At 41.1% G+C, this 25,222-nt stretch overlaps 2 protein-coding genes across 2 annotated transcripts; both read right to left on the bottom strand.

The window, feature by feature from the left end:
• Positions 1-543: 543 nt before the first annotated feature.
• Positions 544-8,512, bottom strand: fermt3a (FERM domain containing kindlin 3a). Its single transcript, XM_076274044.1, has 15 exons — positions 8,403-8,512; positions 7,672-7,796; positions 7,175-7,408; positions 6,803-6,916; positions 6,083-6,251; positions 5,380-5,482; positions 5,101-5,208; positions 4,764-4,898; positions 2,879-2,928; positions 2,501-2,625; positions 2,291-2,397; positions 1,751-1,966; positions 1,437-1,561; positions 1,164-1,305; positions 544-1,036 (listed from the first exon to the last, which is right to left on the bottom strand). Exons 2-15 carry the CDS (start codon positions 7,793-7,795, stop codon positions 857-859), a joined length of 1,932 nt encoding a protein of 643 aa, XP_076130159.1. The 5' UTR covers position 7,796; positions 8,403-8,512; the 3' UTR covers positions 544-856.
• A 1,920-nt stretch (positions 8,513-10,432) lies between these two features.
• Positions 10,433-24,900, bottom strand: stip1 (stress-induced phosphoprotein 1). Its single transcript, XM_076273611.1, has 14 exons — positions 24,799-24,900; positions 22,037-22,246; positions 21,451-21,592; positions 20,431-20,572; positions 20,094-20,259; positions 19,540-19,666; positions 19,007-19,109; positions 18,073-18,193; positions 16,873-16,969; positions 12,588-12,712; positions 12,434-12,470; positions 12,245-12,348; positions 11,749-11,921; positions 10,433-11,596 (listed from the first exon to the last, which is right to left on the bottom strand). Exons 1-14 carry the CDS (start codon positions 24,805-24,807, stop codon positions 11,524-11,526), a joined length of 1,629 nt encoding a protein of 542 aa, XP_076129726.1. The 5' UTR covers positions 24,808-24,900; the 3' UTR covers positions 10,433-11,523.
• Positions 24,901-25,222: the final 322 nt, after the last annotated feature.

Raw genomic sequence — 25,222 nt, forward strand, 5'->3', positions numbered from 1 at the left:
GTGATTTTATTAGGGCTACATCTAAGCTGATCTTGATCTTCATGTTGAGGCTGACTGGTTGGCTATTCACCATAGGCCCAGAAGGCTGCATGCAGAGGTTACATTCATCATGGTAGTGTATTCACCCACCCTATTTAAGCTTGTATAATAACTAACAGACTGCTTAGTTCTAACTCAGTGAATATAATAATCTTATAATACTATCTTAATATTCACATTCAGCGTATTCAGTGTTTCTTTGTTGCTTTGTTTATGTTTTGCATTAATTTACAAAGGTGTACAAATCATACAAATTTCCATCATTTACCTCATTGGCCAAACCCTTTGGAGATGACTGTCATTTATACAAAACAGCAAACCAGATATTCATTAGCAGGAAACAGGAAATGGTTGATTCAGCAGTGATACACTTGTGGTTTGTTTTACTCTATGTAGCCTAGGCTATTTATTTGGCTACTAGGAAGTGAAATGTGTGGGTGAAAGGTGTGGGTGTAATATGTCTATTTGTACATAAAGTAAAAATGAAATGACAAAACACATGAGTATCCTACAGAGTATGTAAATACGGTTTATGTGTACATTTTAAGTGGACATTTTCTTCATACAATTTGAGTGCCCTGTTGTTTAGCATTATAACTGCATTTTTCCAGCTGAACAAAGCTGAATTAAAGAAATCTTGCACCATTTCCTCTCTCAGAGGTAAAGTGGAATCAAGATCAATCAAGATGAATCGGAACTACAATTGTACAAAATAATTTACCACATAAAAATATGGCTGGAGGCTCTGAGTTGTTACACCAAGCCATTCTCTGTAATACTGATATGAGAAAATCACAGTCATGTTCATGTAGGGCCTTCAGAGTGCTTCATGGCCTCCTGTGAGTTTGTGAAAGAGCTCATCATTGAGAGTGTCACCAGGCTCTCTGCTGCGAGTAGACATAAAGATGTAGCCTCCAATGTACTCGTGCACAATCTTGCAGTCAGCAGTCACGCAGCTGAATGCAATGTTTACATTTCCGTTGAACTCGATGGCAACCTAGAACAATGAAAAGTGGACGAGAAAGAAGAAAAAAATATATTGAAAATGTGTATATGGGCGGACATAGATGACATTGACACGCATACAGTAGAGCCTTGTTATAAATGTTTACACAGGTGCTCACCTGACGGATGTCCCAGTTGACGTTCCACTGCCTCATGGTGTTGTATCTCCATGTTTTCACCACATCTCCTACACTGAGGTCAATGCGTATTAGGCGATTGTTGGCAACTCCAAGGACTTCATCCTTACGACAGCCTTTAAATCTGTAAATGAGTGTGCCAAATGTGACAGGTTAAAAAAAGGTTCATAATATTACAAGAATTTGCAAATGGTTCTAGAATACGCCAAGAAATAACACTGCTTTTCTACAAGCCAAATAATTTTAATTACTCACCTCACTACAAAATATGAGATTCCAAAGTCTGGCAATGCTTGCCAGATCTGAAGAAACTTCTGAACTGCCTCTGTTAATGAGAGCTGTGCAACATTCTGATAGGACTCGAGGATTCGAGGGGTTAGCTGGGGAGAGAAAAAAAGGGCTTACTCAGACCATCAACTGTGTGCATGTATTAGTGTTTATGCATGTATCGTGTGTCTGTGTGTATGTGTGTGTGCATATATGCATATTTGTGTATATGTGAGTGTGTGTGTGTGTGTGTGTGATTGTGTGTGCATGTGTGAAAGTGAGAAGGGCATATAACTCAGTACCTGTTTCGGTTTGTACTTTTTTTGGTATCGTGGTGATACCAAACTGTGTGTGTTGATGCTTTCATCGGTCTGTGCAGAGGCGGCCCCAGGGTTGGTCCGCTGCATGGCTAAGAAGGACTCAATGCTCTCCACCTCACCGGAGTAAGAGCTGTCTGCTAGAGTCTTCCCTTTAGAGGCTAGACGACAGGCGGCCATCCACTTGCTATATTGTTGCTCCTGTTGAGGTGAATAGACAGGTCACTTTTGAAGTAATATAAATAGTTAAGACATACACTGTGGTATGACTTCCTGACAAAGTCTTGATGCTGAAGTGTGAGTTTTTAATGCCGTTAAAAATGACCAAGCCATGATAATAAAGACCTTAAGTGCCTTGGAGATGATAGGGTATTGACCAGGGTATGTACTGTATGTCATGAAATAAAGGCACAAAACCATTAGCATGAATTACTATGTTTTCACCATTTACTCTCATATTCTTATAATCCCTTGAGACAATGTTTTTTTTATAGTGGTTAGGAAAATGAGGAAAAGACCACTTGCATTGTCACACCGTAGATAGACCTCATTCATCCCATCAGGTTCAGGGATCAGCAGCTTTATACAAAACTTCTGGCCTGCTATGCTAACATCAGGAGTCACCTCACAGCCTGTACAAATTATTAAAAAACAGTTCTGAATATGTATAAGTTTAAATAATAAATGTGCTTTTTTCAGTTATGAATATTATTTTACATTCATCAGTAGGTTTACCTTTTAGGTTCATTTGCTGAATGGGTTCCCTGGAGCTCTCCTCTTTACTCTTGTAGTATGAGATTGACGTGTCGTTGAAGGTAAACCAGAACTGCTTGTAGCCCTTAAGAGTCAGTCTCTTTGGCCTGCAATAATGAGGCAAATGCAGTAAAAGTGAAGGTACAGCTTGTCCACTGAAGATTTTATATGAGGACTGAGCCTAGAGGCCATACATCAGCATTCAGGACAGGTGTATCTACCGGTGTGTGTGTTTGTGTGTGTGTGTGCGCGTGTGTGTGTGTTTGTGTGTGTGTGAATACATGAGTAGTTGTAACATTAATCGAGTGGTTGTAACATTTGTTGTGTTTGTCCCTGGTGTCATTATTACACATCGCTTACCTGAAGATCTTCAAATAATCATGAAGTTCTGGAGCAGGTGCCATGGTATCCTACAAACACATATCATTACAACCATTACAATACAAACACATATCATACTTTCAACTTGGCATCTTTATTTTTCATTTGACAGATTTGAAGTCTGCTGCAGATAATAATAACTAGATGTACCGCAGAGCGGTACAAAATATGACCGCCGCCCAGTCCAGCACATGTTTTCCACAAAAATAAGTCACGCTGAAAGGCATATATGATTCTAACTGTCTCACTGAATTGCATTATGCACACTCAATTCTCACTGGTATCTGCTAGACAACAAGTACCAAAACATGATTAGTTCATAGATTTCACATGTAATATACATTTTATACAACCCCACCCCCATCTTGCCTGTTCATAATTCTGAGAAATTCTTGAATTGTGTGCATGTGTGCGTGTACATGTTTATGTTTATGTGTATGTGGGTGGGTGTGTGTGCGTGCATGTGTGTGTTTGCCTGTTTATGTGCCTGTGTGTGTGCATGTGCATGCATGCGTATATATGTCTACTGTGTGAGTATGTGTCATACGTAGGATTACTGTGAATGTATGTGTGTGCGTGTGTATCTGTTTATGCACATGTGTGCATATGGAATGGGTTTACATGACCCCTGGAGGCAAACATACGCAAAAAATTGGTCATCCTAGGCCCTACGGTTCCAAGATATTCACAGAAAACTGTGTCTGCCCTACCCTCCTTTCGGGGGGTCCAGTCCAGCGGGGGGACTACAGATCAAAACGAAAAGCGATGGTTCCATGCTATCCATGTGGGGTTACATGCCCACCAAGTTTCGTGTACCCCGGTCTTTCAGTGTCCCGGGAATCCTTGTTGGTGTACGGTCACTAAATGTACACATAAATTATTTTATTGTAAGGCCCCCCATGAACGAAAGTCCACGAAACTTGGCATGCATTCGGAGGGTGTCATAATGATCCTACACTTTCAATTTTGTGCAGTTTTGACCATGTCAGCCAGAGATATTGCGATGAAAACACCTAATGTTTTGCTTTTTAATTTTTAACTAGGTGGCACTATACATGAAATAAGTGGTAATGGGATAGGTTGACATGCCCCCTTAAGACCAACATACAAAAAAAAGGTGGACCTCCTAGGCCCTACGGTTCTCGAGATCACAGAAAACTGTCTCCGGCCACCTACAGGCCAGTTGGTGTATAGTAACATAAATTAATTTATTGTGTGGCCCCCCATGAACAGAATTCCACGAAACTTGGCGTGCATTCAGAGGGTGTCATAATGATCCTACACTTCCAATTTCGTGCAGTTTTGACTATGTTAGGTCACAGATACCTGCGATTACAACACCTCATTTTTACTTTTTTGTGTTTAACTAGGTGGCGCTATACATGAAATGAGTGGTTATGGAATGGGTTGACATGGCCCTTTGAGATCAACATACAAAAAAAAATGGTCCTCCTAAACCCTACGGTTCTCCAGATATTCACAGAAAACTGTGTCTGGCCTACCCTCCTTTCAGGGGGTCCAGTCCAGCGGGGGGGCTACAGATCAAAACGAAAACAGGAGGTTCCATGCTATCCATGTGGGGTTACATGCCCACCAAGTTTCGTGTACCCCGGTCTTACAGTGTCCCGGGAATCCTTGACGGAAATTTGGACATGCGAAAAAAATAAAAATAAAAAAAATAAAAAATCGCTGCGCGGCGGTCATAATAATAATACATTGTATTTAAAACGCCTTTCAGGACACCCAAGGTCGCTTCACAGATAAAACAAATAAAAGAAAAAAATATATACAAAAAAGGAGGAAAATTATAATGATATGGGGCCTATGAGAGAGCAATGGGGAAGAGGAAGCTTGTGAGGCTGACCAGCATGTCTGTTCCACTACTGCCGCTCTCCTCGTCCAGTTTCAGCTCGAGACACTGGAGTGCAGAGTCCAGATCGTCCATTGCTGGAGATGATGTAAGCTGAGGGTCTGTCAGAGAAACCTTTCCTATGTGGTACTGGATGACGCATATACACACACAACATGCACAAACACAATCGCACACAAACAGAGCACACACACACGCACATGCACGCACACAAACACGTACACAGGCAGAGAGAGAGAGAGAGAGAGTGAAATGCTAAGCACAACACAAGCAAAACACAAGTATTCAGAGGTTGAAAGTGTTTACAGTTTTTTTCTGTCATCATATGTACCTGAAGTGCTGCAAACAGCATCATCTCTTCTTCAGTGCAGTCTATTTCCTCCAGCAGAATGGCCCATCGAGCTTGCTCATACAGCTGTGTTAGACGAACTGCATCCGTCTTGAAACAAAAAAAGACTCCCTCAATCCATCCATTCTCAAAAACAACACATATCATTTGAGAAATCACACTAGCATGCCATACTACAACCGCAAAATCATGAAGACATGCAGGATGTTGAAAACATTGTTGAGTACATTTGATACATGCAACAGGGCTTAATCAGTTTACCTTGGGTTCCATGTCATGGAAAGTGTAGTATTTGAAACGCAGGATCAGCTTGTCATCTTCATTGATGTCCTGCTGCATCAGAGAGCGAGATGAGTCCAACCATCTGGAGAGAGACACATCAGGTCTCTTCAGTAATAGACCTTTTTCACAGCGGCCATTTTCACATGAAATAGTAGTGTGTCTCTAAATACCTTAATGAAGTCTCTGTTCAATTTAAGTCTAGCAGAATCAGAAATGTACCGGTAATGTCATTAGTAACACCTAGACCTCCAATATAATCATGTTTCATGTCAAAAAATGTCATGAATATACAGTATATTTCATGTCAAAAATGCTGCTGTGAGTTCCCAGGCGGTGCATCCACCAGTGACTGAGCTGAAAGCACTACACACACACTCCACATGTTCATGCTTTGGGGCCCATACAGCCTCTTTTTGCACTACACACACACTCCACATGGTCATGCTTTGGGGCCCATATAGCCTCTTTTTGCACTACACACACACTCCACATGTTCATGCTTTGGGGCCCATATACAGCCTCTTTTTGCAATATGGAGCTGTTTCCCAGAACAAGACTTTGTTTGATGTGTTCAATCAATGGGAGAGTTCTGCAAAATCTCTGTAGAGTATTACCTTACAACTGTGTACAGTAAACAAGAATCAACTACACTTCCATACGGCTCTCATTAAAGCATACCAACCTGCTATTCACTTGAGCTTTCTCCACAACATTGGACGATCGATATTTCTTTGCGATGGTCTCCGGGGCAGGTGCTGGCTGGCTTATAGACAGCATCTTATACACAGTCTCATACTCTGCAGACTGCGCAAAGTGAGCAGGCATCCCATTTGATAGAGTGAGCATAGAGTCTGCAACGGTTCAGAGCCAACTATATCATTAACACTGATCAATCAACTGTACATTTCCAGATGTATATTTGATATTTTATTTACTGAATCGAAAGGGCAGATGAGTAATGAGTAAAACAAAACCTTGTTCTAATAGCATGCAGTTGTTAATGCATTCAGTGGGCTCTAATTTAAAGTGCAAAGTCAGTGTATGAGCAAAGTTCTCCTGCATGAACTAATGGCATCGTTTTGTCATCATAATCATCATCATCATCATTTTAGTTGACCCACCACCAATGTTTGTGTTTATGATCTTTCTCATGGTATTACATTTACAAACACATTTTGCGTAGTTATGGAGTAAGTTTTAGTTAGACTTAATAGTTTGCACTTTGCGTAGTTATGAAGTAAGCTTTAGTTAGACTTAAGACTTTGCCCAGGCAGTCTGACATAATGGGTGCATTTTCATCCTGAAGTCATTTAAACATCCAGTGGCAGCCACCACACCTAAATTAGTATGAGTCAGAGTGAGTCCCATTGGCTCTTGACTGGATTAGTGCTTGTAAACAAACCTGGGGAGACTGGGGCACCAGTGATGTCATACACCTTCTCTGGTGATTTGTCTTTTTTCTTCTTTTTCTCCTCCAAGGGCCTCAGCAGGGACAGCTCCTCAGGACGACGGATATCTGAAAAACGCCAGAGAGAATCACCAAGAGAGAAAAAAAAATCCAATTTGTGGCATCAAATGTTTGGGCAAAGCCGCTTGAAATAATTTCTTTTTCCTAATCTCATTGTGGTAATTAATTTCCTTGAGGAGAGCTCCATCTCCACATCCATGGGAAGGGATTAGGTGGGAGTGACTCAATACATGAGACATATTCTACTTTCCCATCTCCTCCTTTTGTAATGGAGTGTAATGGCTCCCCACTCCCACCTTCACTCACTCAGTATTCGGCAGATGCCCATGATGCAGCGGAACACTGGCGCTGAGAAGGTGGCCCGGAGTCGGACGGTGGCCCCGTTGGGCAGGCGCAGCCTCAGGGGCTTGTGCTGGGGCATGAAGTTGAGCCGGGCGTCAGCGTGGATCCCGCACTTGTCCAGCGTCCAGGACGGCCGCAGGACCCACTGCTTCTTCTGCTCCCACCAAAGTGCGTGGTCTGACCAGTCCTTCTTTATCTCTGTAACGTAGACAGAGAGAAATGACTCAGCGCTTGGCAGGTGCCAAAGATGGAGGGCATGCAGATGAAATGAAAGGGCTCATTTTCTGTGCTTGCTGACAAACTATCAGGTTCTGTTGGTATCATCACTCAACAGTGTATACAGTTTCACTTCCATCTCCCACTATTGTAGAATGCAAAAGACAAAAGGCAACGGAAAAACCTTTACCTCTAAACTAATGTCTGAACTAACTAAGGTCATCAAGACTAATTGGGACACTTACGTGTTTTCTCCACGATCTTGACGATGACTCCGCCGATATGAAGATCAGAGGTCACGCTAACTTTGAGAGGAGGGGCCTCCGGGCCGAGTTCCTCCACGGTTACAGTCAAGTCCCATGCAGCCATGCTGTCAAAGAGAAACTATTCACTCCATTCATCTGCTATGTCTGACAAATAAATTAGTTGTGTTTATACAGTTTCTAACGGTAAATTCATCTAGAGGTCCCACCAAATAAGACACTTACACTGCACATAGGTTTGGTTTGTTCATTAACTTTTAAAAGAAAAATAAATATGTCCACCACATAAGAGGGGTTCTTCACATGCGATTTATTTATGTATGTGATGTACAGAATCTGCCACATTAACCAGCAATATTCCTTCAGGTGGCATGTACTGAAAATTAAACCACCAGCTTGCCCCTCCTGTCCATCAGGAAGAACAAAATGAACTTTCACCTGAATTAATATCTTAGACATGATAAAGGGATGTATCTGTCAAAATACTAGTAATCACTGTTGCTAGCAGTAACAACAAGGATGAAACAATGAACAATATTTTCACATGAAGATAACGGCACGCTGTTCTTATGCCTGCATGTGGAGGCCCTAAAGGTTTCGTTCTCCTCGGCTCTGAGCTCTTCTTTCCCTTTCTGTCACTCCAGCTTCTCAATCACCCCCCCCCCCCCCACACACACACACACACACCCTCCACACCCTTTTTTATGACTTACCTTGTCTGTAGATCCAAATATATTTAGCAGAAAACGCCCTTGTCTTCGCCACTGTGACAACTGAACTTTGTCAGTTCGAGAAACAGTGTCACTTCCTCTTCTTGGCTTTTTTTTTTCAGTGCCACTTGCTGCTGCTGGTTAGTTTCATCCTGTGTGAGCACATGCAGACACACTTCCTCTTTGTGTGCTTCTTGCTCTTTTGCAAGGAGGGGAAATTTGAATAAGGTCTTTTGAGTAGTATACGGCTACATTTCTACATACTGTTAATTTTATAATTAAGAAATGTTTTTTTTTTTTTTTTAATGAATTGATGAGGAAAATTGATTTTACTTTAAAATAAATCTGGTCTCTTTTATGCAGTAACTTATTACAGAAGTTAAGACAAGAACTGCAGTGAGCTAAATATAAAAAAAGGGGATTAGTTTTCTGGGAAAAGCAGACCACTGTTTGAATAAAATGATGACTCCTTAGTTTCACATCATGGTCATCAGCGTCTCTAAACACAGAGTAGAGCGCTCTCCAGTGGACACAGTATAGACTGCTCAGCTTTTTTTTACAGGTTATCAAGGTTTTATATTATTGCGCATTTTGTAAAATTGTGCATTCTAATAAGCCGTTTCTATTTCAGCGGGTATTCAAAGATCCTGCATAATGTCCACAACTTTGAAAGTGAAGAAGAAAAAGAAAAAAAAAATGCTTTTTTAAAAAGTGTTCTCACTGTCTAGACAATGTTTTGATTCTGTCTGGAAGCTATTTTATTAGTTGACTTATTGACTTAGCTACAACAAAAACAAGATGAATCATGAATAGTTTGGAGTATCTAAGTGTATGGATGGATCAAAACACTGAAATATCTAATTGTAAGTTGTAGTACCATTAAGATAACCCCAGGTATACACTCTGGGTTAAAACAGCTTTTGCCAATGGCCATTTTCATCCATTTGGTCATTTTTTTTGGCAAAATAACATGATCTTTTCTCTTTGGAATGGATTGCTGAAATGCTCCAATAAGCCTAAATTCTAAAAGCGCTAAAGGCAAATACCAGTTATGCATTCCTTGAATGTACAGATGTACAAGAACATTAATTATGTGAAGAAAAAAACATTAGTCATCAAGTTTCAGCACAAATATAAGTTAATACATTTGTGTTCCCAAGACCCAATAAAATACTCAAATCACGTTTAGGACATTTCGGAACATAAGCCCAAATCAACAATGTACATCCATACTCTGTGACGGTGAACTATTCTTTTCTTTACTTCTACAGCAAAATGCATGTTATCTCAATGGACAGTGTTCTTTAGGGAGTCCTTCATTATATCTTCCATAGGCAAACTATTTAATACACTCATCTCAGCCTCACAGCAGTTTACAATGTATCTTCATCTGATGCTGTTATTGAATTATTATTGGTAAGAATAGTTTACACAATAAAGGGTTTCTATAGGTTTCAACAGTACGTTTTAAGACTAATATGACTCAAATTTAAGATTGATTTTGGCAAAACATAAAGGATAATTTCAGTCTCTGCATTCTTCACACAGCAAATAAATTTGGTCTCTGAAATGTTATACAAGCTACTAAGTTGTGATGAGTTAATTTCTTCATAATTATAAGTTTATTACATTGGGATGTTCTTTATCTGTACAGTTTAAAGAAGTTCGATCTATGCGGCTAAAATGTAATTAGCATAATTAAAGGAACGTTATATGAACATTAACATAAATAAATACGCTTAGGTGGGTTTTAATTAAGACCTAGGGCGTAATATTTTAATCTATTTAAGACCGTTTAAAGGCCTAAAATTCATCATTAAATTTTAAGACCACCGTGGAAACCCTGCGATACTTGAAATAATGCTGCTGCAGCCTTAGCCACTGATAATGTCTAATAGTTACATCTTAAGATGAGACTTTAATGCATTTATTAACAGTATGTATTGATTGTATTTTGGACATTTGTGCATGCAGTACTAAAAGCACATAAGATGATCAAATGTTAGGACACACATCAACACACACAAAAGCAATTGAACAATTGAAATACATTCATATGTATTTTCATGACAGGAGCGTGATATAACATTACACATTAGGGGAGTCATCTTTACAAGGGCAGTTAACATGTGAGCACCACTTTTTTTGATATTGTGTCAAGTGATGAGCGCTTGCTTCTACGTCAACGAGCCACCTGCTCCTGTAATACCAGCCCCAAAAAACACAAAATCACTCAGTGGCTTGCGGTAAATGTCTGCGCACACTGATACACCCCCCCACACCCGTCTATTCCATGTGCCTTTTGAATTTAGACAGATGTGTCCCTGAACTGCAAGAAGCAGATGTACTGTTGCCTAAATCAATTTGAGTAACTACGCACCGACTGAAGTAGATAAGCTTTGCGTCCTGCACAGAGGTTTAATGAGAAGAGCTTGATAAGCATGAGAGCTTCATAGAGCCTTGTTTGATAGGTATGAGTTTAGTTCTTTATCGGTGTGAGACTAACATTGGCTTTCGGGAACACAACAGAAAAAAAAAAAGACAAACAACTATCCATCCTCTCTTCCTGTGGTTAAAAGTGACGATTTTATGATGTAAAAAAACATGAAAATGTGCCTTGCAAAATGTATCCAAAGAAGTCTAAAACATAAATATCTGAAGAGCTGCAGGGGCAAATACACCATCAAATCAAGTATTCACTTCAAACACTTTCAACCTCCCAATGGCCTACTGCTGAGCAATAAACAAGTGTGTGCGTAGAGACAGAGAGAGAAAGAGAAAGAGAAAGAGAAAGAGAGTGATAGATTGTGCAAGAGCACAGTCTGGAGTGCTGTAAAATTAACACTTCAGAACAAATGCAATGGTACACAATCTGATTAAGGCCAAATTCTAAAGATAAAGTCAACACTGACAGAGTAGGGACTGAAAGAGAGGTTGCCTGCGTAAGTAACTGAGTTGGCGTGTGGGGGGAGTCGTGGGTGATGGCGGGGTGGGTAGGTGGGTGGACAGAGTGATGGAGAGTTGATCTGTCCTTGTCCAGAGGGAGTGGCATATTCTTCTGTCTCTTCAATTTGATTTTTCCAATGGGCCACTGCCCTTTGCTTCCCCGAGTCCAGGTGGGCGATCACCGTATGGCTATGAGTCCAACATCGATTAATTTCTGGATCTTCTGGGCGATGACCGGGTTCTTCAGGTGGCTGTGACACAGACAAGACAGTAGATGTCAGAACTTACAAAACAATAGGAGTGATGTAAGGCACAACAGTGAGCAAAAAAAATAAAAAGCTGTTGGTGTGTGTGTGTGTATATATGTATGTATGTATATGTGTGTGTGAGTGTGAGGTCGTACTCGCTGAGGGCCTGCGGGTCTTTTTGCATCTGCTCCAGGATCATGCGCATGGCCGGGTCAGACATGATCTGCTGCACCTCGGGGTCGGCCATGGCCCGCCGCTTCACGTCCTCCGGACTGTCGTTCCTTGAGGCCTGACTCATCATGCAGCGCTGGATGCCCTCCGTGGCCTCCTGCAGAAGGAGTGGAGAGAGAGAGAGAGAGTGTGTGTGTGTGTGTGAGAGTGTGTGTGTGTGTGAGTGAGTGAGTGAGTGAGTGAGTAAGTAGAGAGAGAGAGAGAGAGAGAGAGAGAGAGAGAGAGAGAGAGAGAGAGAGAGAGAGAGAGAGAGAGAGAGAGAGAGAGAGAGAGAGAGAGAGAGAGAGAGAGAGAGAGAGAGAGAGCATGTGAGAAAAATCAGAAAAGACAATGCGTTAGGTTAGGACTGGCCAGTTCACATAACATCACAGTTAGAATTCCTGCAGTGGGCAAGCAGCTGCTCTACATCTCGCTGTGTACCTTAGAGGTGGAGTCGAGCTCCAGGGCCTTCTGGTAGACATCCATGGCTTTGGTGAAATCTTTCATGGCCTCTAGAGCAGAAGCCTTGCGTGTGTATCCCTTTACTGCGAGAGGAAAAAGGCATTAGTAAATCCCAAAATAGTAAAAACAAATATTACACAACTCTAGATTAAGCACCCTAATACATACTGAATGAAGGCTCAAGTTTGATGCACTCTTCACAGTCCTGACAGGAGAAAAAACAAGAGAGACTATTCAGCATTTAAAAGCTCATCCCTCATGATATATCTCACAAAAAGACCTAGAACTACAGTATGACCATATTGATAGCAGAGCACAGTACCTTGAGGGCCAGCTGGAATTCAGCCAGTTTGGTATAGCATGCAGCTCTGTTGCTGAAGAGCTTGGCATCATTTGGGTTCCTCTTGATGGCCTCGGAGTAATGTTTCATGGCTGCTGGATAATCCCCTGTGAACAAGATGAATGCATTAGAGGAGGCCTTCCATGAAACAAAAGTGATCATGCACATCAGCACCAGCCCAGCATCTGTAATGTTAAGGTAGGTTCTACACATCTAAAATAGAATGGGGCCACTTTATCATACCTGATACTTATATGACAACCTTGAATATCTGCCAATACCAATAACAATCCAATATAGTCTTTTTCTCTCTACTAAAACAACTATGCTATTAATACATTTTCCTGGATGCATGCTGAAAAGGCAGCAGTATCAATCGAGTTTTTATTGATATCGATTACATGTCTATCACGATATATATCGTTATTGTTTTATCACCCAGCCCTACTTGCCACACACATCAGCGCCCAAGTTTTAAACTGGCAAACCCTGGATGATGGATTTTATGGAGCGGCGCCAACTAAATAGAACTGAATTGTAATTTACATGGCGGCGGCTGCGGCAGCGAAGTGCAATGCTGGTGTGCGGGGCTGTGTTGAGAACAATGGAATGGAATGGAATGGAATAAATGTTGACACCGGTGTACGTAGCTCTTTAGTGTGCTCATTGTCAGTGATTGTGCTGCTGACAGGTCTAACTCACTTCTACTGTTTGCGTGAAATATGCTGCTCATGATTTTCGTGTATGTATATATAGTATAAGTATATATACTCTTTTGATCCCGTGAGGGGAAATTTGGTCACTGCATTTATCCCAATCCGTGAATTAGTGAAACACACTCAGCACCAGTGTTGGGAGTAATGCGTTACAAAGTAACGCATTACTGTAATTCCACTACTTTTAGTGGTAACGAGCATGTAACAAAGTATTTTTGTAAATCCAGTAACGCAATTACAATTACTGAAATTTCAAAGAGTTCGTTACTTGCATTACTCTGTTGATCTTGAATGAACGACTGCAGACAAGATGCACATATGCTGCTTTGTCTCCCGACCTTAGCTGTGTTTCCAGCGATTGTGTTTCATGTTTAGATTGCAGATGCATTCTTTACAGTTAATAGGAGCCTCCTCACATTCCTCCTTATTTCGGATTTATGCTACAACACACAAGAGTGCATTACGCTACAATGTAAATGGGCATCTTAAAATCCTTTTCCCTTTCGTTTCCATCTCGTAAGCTCCACTACAGTAAAAGCGCATTGTTGTTTATCTCCGCTCTTTTTCGCCTATTGCGCAAAAGCCTTGTTATATCAATTTCTCATTCTTACAACATAGCCACGCCACAACACCAATAGGCTACGGTAGCCTATATATAGCCTTGGCACAAGCAAGCACACGTTTCACTCGAGAGGAAAATGCAGATTACACTTACCAGATAAATAAACCTCCAAATAGCCTACCGTACGTAACAGCGACTTGAGTTATTTGCACAGTAGGCTATGTTTACATCGGAATTGACGTCCATGGTGTTATGGATTCATTTGTCTGCGACGGAACATGCAACTTCTCTCTGGAACACCTTATCAGCTGAAGAGTAACCTTCTGCATAGTGCGCGACAATCCCAAACTCTCGGATGCCTAAGAACTTATTTCGGTAGGTCAGCACTTGTACAGCGCAGGCTTTTCCCAAACTGGTGGTGCTTAAAATGCTATATAGCCTAATACAACTGTGTTCAAAGCAGGATGAGGATAACCTAAGGTTATGTGTGTGTGAGCAGACAATAACTGCTTTGAAAATAGGCCATTTAACATTGTTTCACATTACATCCCATTGAACGAATTCCATGTAGCCTACAGAAGGATTGCAATAATAATGATAATAATAACTTATTACTATATTGCAGAAGGCAAGTAGTAGGCAAGCAGTAGGCAGTGTACTGTACATATCTATCAAACCACCTAGATGGTGAGGGTGGCGCAAAACAAGGTCAGGGAGGCCTTCATGCATTGTAGAATGTTTTGTGGTCGGAAAAAGTTTGAGAACTCATGCACAAGGCTATTGATTTGAAGGCCCGTTGAAACTACAATAAATAGGTCCAAAAATTAGGTTTATTGTGTGTGTGACTGTTCAGTACTGTTCATATTGACATTTTAAAAGCAGACTTAAAAGTAACTCAAAAGTTACTTTCTCTAGTAACTAATTACTTTTGATATACAGTAATTGGTAACGTAATTGAATTACTTTTGAAAGAAGTAACTAGTAACTGTAACTAATTTTCAGTAACTTGCCCAACACTGCTCAGCACACAGTGAAGTGAAGCACACACTAATCTCGGCGCAGTGAGCTGCCTGCAACAACAGCGGCGCTCGGGGAGCAGGCACCTGAGGGGTTAGGTGTCATAGTCATAGTCAAGTTTATTTATATAGCACAATTTAAAACAACCTGTGGTTGACCAAAGTGCTCCAAAAAATAAAAACACACACATATATATATATATATATATATATATATAAAAAAAAAGATAAATAAATAGTTAATATAAGACAAAATGAAACAAGACACACACATAAAAAAAAAAAAAAAAACACAACAGGAAAATAAAACTAAAATAATATGTACATATATATATATAGCCTATAATTACATTCCACAATTCATTTAAAAGCCATTAATAGCATATGTTCTTTTAACTTGGCTTTAAAAGCACCAATAGTTGGTGTAGATCTAATGTGAAAAGGGAGGTTGTTCCACAACTTGGGCCCAGCTACTGAAAAAAGGTGCCTTGCTCAAGGGCCGTGCCTACTGGTCAGGGTTCGGCAACCCTCCGGTTACAAGTCCGAAGCGCTAACCAGTAGGCCACGGCTGCCCCAAAGTATATCAAAGTATATAAAGTGTGACACACCATCTCTCTTTATAGTGTCCTATAATGTTTCCTCTACGTTTATTTCAGCATGGCGGCCCGCCACGGTTTAATTAATACCCCCACGGTATCAGAATCAGTGCAGACGCACAATGTAAGTTGCTTTTTAAATAATCCTGCCGACGTATCCTCCCCTGCTGGCAGCCGCTCACATTGCAATTTAACAATAAGTAGCCTAAAACTAGTCAGAGGTTATTATGGCCCGTCCAGTTTCACTTCACATATTATATATTGTATTGATGTAGCCTATTTAAAACATTAACTTTCTTCTCAGTGTTTCCTCTTCATTTAGCGGCCACTGCTTCAGAATTAGGGGAGATGCAAAATATTGTTCGGAAGCATAGTAGCCTAGGCTAAATGCCCTCCGCTGGCTGCTGAAAATGGCAGTTTAACAATAAACAGCAATGCTAATCCGAGGTACCTGTCGAGTTTTATTTCCTTAAATATATTGTTTTTACAGACGTTAGTGGCATGCGCTATCAAGAGCTTCCATGTGCTACGCAAGTTTGTCAACATCGTAAAAACTACAATTTTCGCACAACGGTGAAAAGGTGTAGCACAGGCTAGGAAAACCCATTCATTTCTGAAGCTAATTTCCCATATCGTAGCCTATTAGCTCGCTCGCAAGAACAGCAAAAATGGAACTGGAGAGTGGATGTCTCCGCGAAGACCGCTGTTACATTAGATGCGCACTCAATCGTGAATCGACGCAGTAAAAAAGCAATGACTGGTAGCCTAACGAAGGTAAATTGCAAAACTTGGCCGCCACCGCCGCCACTGTTAAAAAAAAATCTAGCGGAAATACTGAAGTGTAGTCATAATGACTTCACTTTAGGTTAATGGATTGGATTAGTAACCGTTTTATCTTTCAATCCAGTAATTTTGGCCAATATTGGACTGATAGCAATCTTGAATATCGGACTGACACAACGCTATCCAGGACTGCTCTGGAAATGTTAGTGTAGCCTTACCCCAGCTATTCTCCTATAATTGTACCAACCAGTGAGTGACTATGTACACACACACACAGATAATAATAGACAACAGGAAACAGTGCAATTATGTTCTGAAGAATTGAAGTCAAAATTGTCCGGCTACAGTGGCAAAATTGGAGCCAGATTCTGCACATTCTGTGCTTTTTCAGAACCAGGGCGTGCGATGCAAACAGAAAAACAGCCACATCCGCCAGCAATTGGCTATAATTGATTTCTTTGTACTTTTTTCCCCCCCAATACAGTTCTAGGTCTGGAAAATAGTATATCATAACCCCATACTTGTACAGAGGAGCACAAACACCCTGTGTGGTTCCTAATTGCCACCTGGTCAGAATTGGCAGCTGGGGCTCACCTTTCTGAAAGGCCTCATTGCCCTTGTTCTTCTCCTCCAGGGCCAATTCAGGATTAATGTAGGCCTGCTTCTCCTGGTCCTTCAGTATCTTCTCCGCCTGAGGGCACACAGAAATAAGAGAGTCAGCCATATGCAAAATCTATATCTACATCTTCAAAACACCACTAAAGCCACTATACTCAAGTAGCTCATATCTACTACATTATGTTAGAAGTGCACTTTAAACAAATCCTGGCACACAAAGTAGTTATACATTACAATATAAAGCTCTAACTACTGTTGCTAGGTCATTGCATAACGATAGTCATGGTTCTGGCTTAGAGGGTAGGGATCGACCAATATGGTTTTTTCAGGGCCGATACCGATATCAAATGCAAAAATTTCATTCAAAAGCATTTAATTATGCCAATTTTCTTTCTTCTTTTGGTACACAATTGTCTATCAACTATTTTTGTTACACAATTGTCTATCAAAAAGTGTAAATCCTGTGCATCATGTTAATCCAAGAGCTGAGTGATAGCAATTATTTTCATAGACTAGGCCTACACAATGACTATGTGTTAGTTTAGGGACCTGTCACAAAGAGGATGCTTTGCCATCGTGTGTGAGTGCGAGAGAGGGAGAGGAAGGTGTTAAGGTTGAATAGTTTAACAAAACAGTTTAAAATACACAGTAAAATAGGTTATTTAAGCATACAATTTGTGTCCATATGTAGGCTATAAACTACACTTTTGTGAGCCTAAAAGGCACGTTAATAGCCAGCTCAGCTCAGACGAGATTTAGTCCAGGTCGGATTAATTACGGCTGTCCCTGGGTGCCTGTAGTCTTTTCTGACAGTCCGTTTCAAAAAGGAGCAACTAGACTTTTTGACGTCCGCTATCGCATAATTTCGGACTTGTCTACTATCTAAGGGATAACGTCCGCAGAGGTTTCCCGTTATTCACAATTAATGGACGAGGCGGAGGCAAAGAACTCTCCGACGCGCAGCACCCGTGTTTGTAGGCTAACTAGTAAAAAAAATGACCGATACCGATGATTATAAAAATGCTAAATATCGGCCCTAATAATTGGCCCGGCCGATAATTGGTCGACCCCTAATAGAAGGACAACTGACGGAGCTTTTTTACTGACACCCGTCCAGCTCAATCCATGGCCAAGAATCCAGGTTCAAGGTGGGCTAAGGCCACGGCGAGGGCTTACCTGCTGACACCTCTTCAGCACATCAGGGGTGCGGTGTTCCGCGAGGCTCTTGTTGAAGAAATGAATGGCTTCTTTCTGCTGCCCTTGCTTGAAGTAAGAGTTACCAATCCTAGCATAGGCTCTGAAATAGACAATCAGATGAGTCAGAGAGAAGCCGAAGCAGATTATCCAACACACCTACACAGAGACCAGCACAACAGAAGGTAGGTTATGCAGCTGAGTAGTTTCATAATGTGTAGCTTCAGGTAGGCTAATAAATACACAATTAGTCCTTGAGCCAGAGGGGTTGGTCGGTACCATCTGAGGAGAATTCCCATGGTGAAGTCTCATGGTGATTTTTGGCAAGGTATACCACCCTAGAGGAAATAACTGCTTATTTTTATATCACAATTTGGTGACATATTAAATTGAAATATTATTACTGAAATGCTGTATTTTGGAGAATGTCTTCATACATTTGCTAAAAACCCAAGCTATATGTGTTCAGGAACTTTTATTTACTTTCCATGCTATGGTTTACAAATCATACATGAAATCCTCCAGCATGTAAGAGTATGACTGGAACCTTTAGTGTAAAGTGCTACTGAAGTGGAGGTTTCTTGTTTAGAGTTGACAAAAAAGTGATAACAGATTTGTTTTTAATGGCTTTTGGCAGTATTTTGATCTATTTTGATCAATATCCACATACTATGTGCAGTGATCAAACTCTTGAGGTCTTGGACAAGGTCAACATAACACCTCTGACACTTTTAGTGCACAGCATCTACCTCTCTGGATAGTGCATTCATACAACTGTGAATCACTGCATGTTAGCACTTCAGTTAGAAGAGGGGGAGAGGAAGGGCTGTTTTTGGCATGGGGTCAGACCTCCTCTGCCTACTCCACATCACCCGGGTGAGCACAGCCAGTGCTAAGCAAGCAGGGAGGCACTCACTTGGCAATCTGTCTGTAGTCCTCGCGGTTCTCTCGGCCAACATCAATAGCTTTCTCGCAAAGCTCCCTGCACTTCTCCATCTGGCCCTTCTCAAAGTATACCGCTGGAATGGGAAAAGGTGAGAAATTAAAAAGATACCTTATGTGAAAAATAAGATATAAAGCGTTTCAAATAAGATTCTGATTACTCTTCTTTTTTTTAAACAAAAGATTACAATCAGGCATGCTTTTGGGCTACTTTCTGCATTTGGCATTCTGTAATTACCCATCTTCCTGCCTGAGGAGTAACAAAGGTATGCACCATTTTTTTCAATCAACTGTTTGCCTTGCTGAGTAGCTACTGTAAAAATTATGTTAATACCAAATTACCTGATCATACTCGAGGGCAAATCATTCAATTAATGATCACAAGATTTACTTTCTATTGTAGCAAATCCATATTAGGCCTTTTAATCTACTGCATTCATTACAGATGAAAATAATTATGGCTGGACCAGAACATTATTTGGTTATGGGTTATGAAAATTTGTGTACCTGCTTGGTTGGACAAGTAAGTCATATTGGTAGGGTCGTGACCAACAGCCTCCTCATAGTGTTTCAGTGCTGTTTCAAAGTCCTTCTTTTTATAGGCATCATTCCCGAGCTCTTTTGCCTTCAATGCCTGCAATACATGGAGATAATTAGGAACAATCCCAGGACTTTTTCAATTTTATATCACAATCTTTAAAACATCCATGAAAATCATAAAAAAAACATCATGTGTACTATTTTTTCTGTATCCTATGCATGTATAACCATCATACACCACCACATGTGGTAACTTGGTAACTAAATCTTAGAGATAGATAGATGGGCTAGCGTGCAGTAGCCTGGAAGTTGTGGGTTCAATTCCAGACTTCCACCGTGGTGCCCTTGAGCAAGGCACTTAACTCCAAGTTGCTCCAGGGACAATGTAATCCCTCGTAATATAGTTGACATAATGTAAGTCACTTTGGATAACTGTGTCTGCTAAATGAATACATGTAAATGTAATAGACGGGTCAATGTGGTCTGCAGGTAGAGCAAGTAAGCGAAAGTCACAGCCATACCAGTCTCTTGTTCTCTGGCATGTCTTCCTCTTTGGGTGGAGGAGGCTGCGTCTCTTTGGGCTTGGGGGGCGGCGGTGGGGTGGGTTCCTCGTCTTCCTCCATACCAGCCAGGTCCAGGCCCAGCAGCACTGACAGTGTGGTCATTACTCTCGAGTCCTGCAACCGGCTAACGGGAGGATGACCGAGGTTAGATTACAACAGTGGTTCTCAAACTTTGGAGGAGGGGAATTTTCAAACCCCACTTGACCCCACCAACCCAGCAAAATGGTAACGTTAGAATATTTTCTTCCACATTTTGATTTCACGTTACAATTTCCCGAGGGGGAGATGTACTCACGTGCCGAGCTCGGAAGGCTTATTCCTGAGCTGCTCCAGCAGTTCCCGGTAGCTGGGGTCGGCGAGCAGGGCACGGGTGCGGGGGTCGCCTTCCAACTTCTCATACAGATTAGGCATCGCAAAGGGGTTCATCATCTTCTTTTCTGTGCAGCAACACCAAAGAAGGGAAGAATGTTACACACTACTATGATCATCATGCTTTGGAGAACAGCAAACATATTTAGGCCAAAAAAAAAAAAATCCTGAACCATGTCTATATATGGAACTACAGGGATAGTATCCCTTAGTAACAAGAGAGGTTAGTTAGCAACAACAAAACCAGGAAAATTCCATTGTAATCAAAGTGGCTGTCTTAACCAGCTGTATGTGCAACATTACACACTCTTCCAGAAAGAGCTAACATAACACCACCACCAAACGATTTACACGGGTTATGCTCTTTGACACAATCCATTCATATGTGGACAACAGAATGGCTTATCATGGCTCCATTACATGACCTGCACAGCTTATTTACTAAAGTACCTTTGAGCACAACAGGAATGATAAACATTTTAGATAACTGAACCATTACTTCAAGGCAACACCTTAAAACAGCCAACTGATAAAATGGTAAAAAGTGAAATGTGCAAAGACTGCCCCAGAATAACATCAAATTAGCTATAATAACATCTAACAATCTGTTACGAAAATATTCACCATCAATCAAATGTGGCACGTTGGAAACATTGTGTTCAGTTTGCCAAGTGATTGTTAAGTCTACTGAAACAGGAAACAATAACGTGCACTTGATTCTGAGTTTACACATCCTGAAGGGTTATTTTTTTGGCTGATGTCACTGAGTGGCAATCGAGCCAGCCTCTGAAGTCTTCTGCTTTGCCAAACGAATGTTGTTTGTAAACAGTCGGCCTCATCCAACTTAGCTTTTAAAGCCTTCAGGTGGCTTGCTGCTCACAGTGTAATTAGTCCCATTCAAAGTGTTGCCATCAAAAAAGACTTCCGCACTGCAAAGTCCTCCTACCTGCCAGGCGAACCTCAATATTCTGGAGTCCTTCCTTCAGCTGCTGATTGCCTGGCTCCTGGCGAATGCCCTCTTGATAAGTTGTTTTAGCATCCTCAAATCTCCCGAGGAACTCGAGCGCCGCAGCTTTTCTTGAGTAACCCTGAGGAGAGACAAAAAAGGAACACAGATCTAAGACCAGCAGTACACTTAAGACATTATTGATACTGAATATACAGAATGGGCATGTTGGTGCTTGTAAAGCTAGACTACAGTCAATTTATACTCACCAACATTTGTCTGCAATAGAGCTGCTTGTGAACTGTGCTATGTAAGAGAGTTATAACTCCTTGCAGTAAGATTAAAAAATTCAGATTACTCTTCAATTACCCATGTTTGATAGCAAATGCACTCTGGTAAGGTAGCCACACTCTGTTCAGAAAGTGTCCTCACCAAATAGATTTGCTTTTAGGGTGGCAAAACAACTAGACTAAAATGGCTTGGCGGCTTGTAGGACTATCCCAATTCCAAACCCAACTAGAACAGAATACAATCAGATTACCCCTCACTCCATCACACAAAAACACACCATTTCTTTAACACTTACTTTGCCCCAGTCAGGTTTAATCTTGATAGTCTGACAAGCATCCTTCAAGGCATCTTCATAGTCTCCCTTCTTGGCGTATGCGGCTGAGCGGTTACTGTACAGCACATGGTTGTTGGGGTCCAGGGCCAGCGCGTCAGTGTAACAGCGCACGGCCTCAGTGATGTTCCCTGCGCTGAGTGCCTTGTTGCCCTCATCTTTCAGCTGTGCCACCTGCGGGGTGAGAAGAAAGCGGAGGACCGATATTAGGGGACGTCACTATGACGGGGAGGGAGAGGTGCGGGAGGAAGATCAGGCTGGGGCTGAGGGATTTGGACAGGCATATGGCGAGTTACAGTTTGTCGTCACACTGAAGACGACACACAGAAAAGAATAGAGCTGTAAGCGGCAGGGGCCTAGCAGTCTAGCAGGATGGTGTTGTTCTGGAACCGAAAAGAAATAGTAAGGTTGATGTGAAATGGTCTAATACAGCTCTGTATTAAACCAATTTACATCAACCTTACTATGTATATGAGCCTCTAGTAGACCTTAATGTAATTTCTCCTGCCAATTGATTGGGTGTTCTGTTTGGGTCATTATGGCCCCCTTGTGTACATTTTGTATAGATTCTTGACTCATGAGTGACACACCCCTTCCCCTATTCCCAGGTACATACACCCCACCCCCCACACCTGTTCTGCATTGCACTTTTAATGAAGGACAACATGTCCGAAACATTGTGCAAATAAATCCACGTTTGGGAGCTTCAATCAGTGTGCGGACCTTTATTATTTCTTCTCAGTTACTTTTTTTGGTCCAGCACCTGCACTCCTGTGATGTGCGCGTACTCGCGTACTTCGTTTCCTGTTGTTCTGGAACCATCATGGAGAGAGACACTTTGTGTTTGATGCCCTTGCCACCAATTTTGAATTGTGGCTATATTGAGTGAACACTTTCGCAAATCAAAATGGCAATAGGTAACTTTTGTGAGGACTGGTCTGAGGACCATCTGTGCTAAACTTAGTAAATGGACAAAATTTGTAACCTATGAAAATATTTCCATGTTTTGGTAAAATCCAATGTTGAGAATTGGGGTGCCTGGTAAAATTAATCAGGGGAGAAGAAGAACAGGTAGAAACACTTGACACACTTTGCAGCTTTGCTGCTAGGCCCCCCAATAATTTTCACATAGAGGAAAAATCCCACGCAAGTCTTTAGTAAAAACAAACATGGAAAAGTTGAGTAGCTGGTAAAATAAAAACATGGAACAGTTGAGTAGCTGGAAGGCCTTCTAATTAACATCAGCTCTGTTTTTGGAAAAAATACAAAACCTTGGGTGTTCTACAATTATTCAATACATGTATTAACACACTTGAGCGTAAGTATACTATTGAAGGTATAGTGGACATTTCTCTATGCATCTGGTCAAATCTGGTGAAATCGAATGTACAAACCATCACCTGTTTTGTCCCATTTATCTTTAATGGCTGCTGAGTTCAACACCTGCCATGGATCAGCTGTCTCTGACATTCGAGCCAAAGTCATAAGCACCCAATAAGAGACAAGCTAATTTCTGTAGCAATTAATTAAAGTCATGGAACTAGTTTTAGCTTAATCAAAGATGCTGCCAATTTAAATTACAAAACATAGACTTGGATTGATGCAATTTTCTGTATGCGTGGGAGCATATTTCTGTATTTGATGGATGAGACACATCACCCCAGAAGGCAATACTAATTTCCTCCATTGATGCATGCTAACACACCCATAGAACAGATTGTATTTATGCAGAAGTTGACCATCACTACGAGTAAAATGCTCGAATTCATTCCGTCAACAAGATCCTCACAGCTAGCCCACTGTCAGTGACATCAGCTAGTTTATACAGGAACATGTTAAATTGCTAGCGAAATAGGGGATTCACCTAGAAGCCAGCTAACGGTAGCCATCATACACAGCTACCTGGTGGCTGTGGCTAACCACCTAGTAAGACTCACTAACTGAAACATATTAGTCTAATTTAACGTCAATATTGCTAGTTTACGCCTCCCAAAAGACGGCATGAGACAACTTAGTCAAATTAGCTGACTAGCTAGTAAGCTAGGTGGATTGCTAACGTTTGGCTAACGTTACGCTCATATTTGCCTACCGTTAACACACCAAATCAAAAGAAACTAACTTGAGGACACGTTTGATAGCCAGGTAGCTAAGGTTACAAGGAACATTTCAGTGACCATTTATCACCTTCCCGCATATTCGCCGAAAAGCACATGCGAAAGTTTAAATACATAATAGCTAGTTAGCCAGGTAGCTAAACCATTTATCCGCAGTGGATTTGACATTCTCTAACGTTAGTGAAAGTTGGCATATGAGGGCGATTCAATGCTGCTTCATGCCATCCAGCATTTATGTTAACGTTAGCTTGTGGAGGCAAGATTTCTCGAACCTCAACATAAAGATATAATCAGCAGGTTCGCCATACCTTCGCGGGTAATATTTTTTTATATATATAAATTCAGCCTTTGCCAATTCTGAATTTTAACGCTTAACATTTCATTTCAGTGAGCTAATGTAATCTGGTTTGCTAAGCTAGTTAGCTAACAATGAAGGCACAGTTAATGCTACTGCAGTACTTCCAGATAATTGGTCTTATCGCTTGTGCTCATTAAAATGTGATAATACTACAACATAAAAAATAAACGTAATTGACGCTGTTAGTGTATTCCAACAACAGGAAATGTATCAATAAGTAATATATTTCACGATATAAGTTGTTAGCTACTCACTTTCTCCATGGTACGACCATGAGGTTCCAGAAACTACTGTGAAACGACAGCGGGTGAACTCCGCCTCTGCGCTGAGGGAACAGGTTGCCAGATACTGTAGATTCCCCCAACAGAATTTCAGACGGTCCCAAGCTTTTAGAATTCGATAATCCTTCTGCAAGTCAAACGCAATAATGTTAACTGAAAAGTAAGATCAACATGTGATACGACCTATAGTCATACATCCATTACTAGGCTATTCTTCAGCGATTCTTCTGTAGGCCTACATACCGTGATGTGTCTAATGTGGAAGTGTTTTTCACACAAGTTGTAGCCCAAGTCTCGTTCCGCCGTATCCTATTAAGAAATTATATTTAAATATATTTTCCACTTCCTCTTCGCAGTAAAAAGAGAGTGATTTTGATCTCGTCAGCAAGGCTCACTT

Source organism: Alosa pseudoharengus, unplaced genomic scaffold (genome assembly GCF_046254945.1).
Source record: "Alosa pseudoharengus isolate Yale_2024_CS ecotype anadromous, Long Island Sound unplaced genomic scaffold, YU_APseudo_1.1 YU_APseudo_1.1_scf_8, whole genome shotgun sequence".
NCBI lineage: Eukaryota > Metazoa > Chordata > Actinopteri > Clupeiformes > Clupeidae > Alosa > Alosa pseudoharengus.

Excerpts from the sequence above, each read along its gene's own strand:
- fermt3a (XM_076274044.1), bottom strand. The coding sequence starts at position 7,795 with ATGGCTGCATGGGACTTGACTGTAACCGTGGAGGAACTCGGCCCGGAG. Across the intron at positions 2,398-2,500 it reads TCAGCAAATGAACCTAAAAG|GCTGTGAGGTGACTCCTGAT; the intron begins GTAAACCTACTG and ends TAATTTGTACAG. Across the intron at positions 1,967-2,290 it reads TCTATCTACGGTGTGACAAT|GAGCAACAATATAGCAAGTG; the intron begins GCAAGTGGTCTT and ends TCACCTCAACAG.
- stip1 (XM_076273611.1), bottom strand. Across the intron at positions 18,194-19,006 it reads GACTACAGACAGATTGCCAA|AGCCTATGCTAGGATTGGTA; the intron begins GTGAGTGCCTCC and ends TGTCTATTTCAG. Across the intron at positions 12,713-16,872 it reads CAATGAGGCCTTTCAGAAAG|GGGATTATCCAGCAGCCATG; the intron begins GTGAGCCCCAGC and ends TCTTGTTCACAG.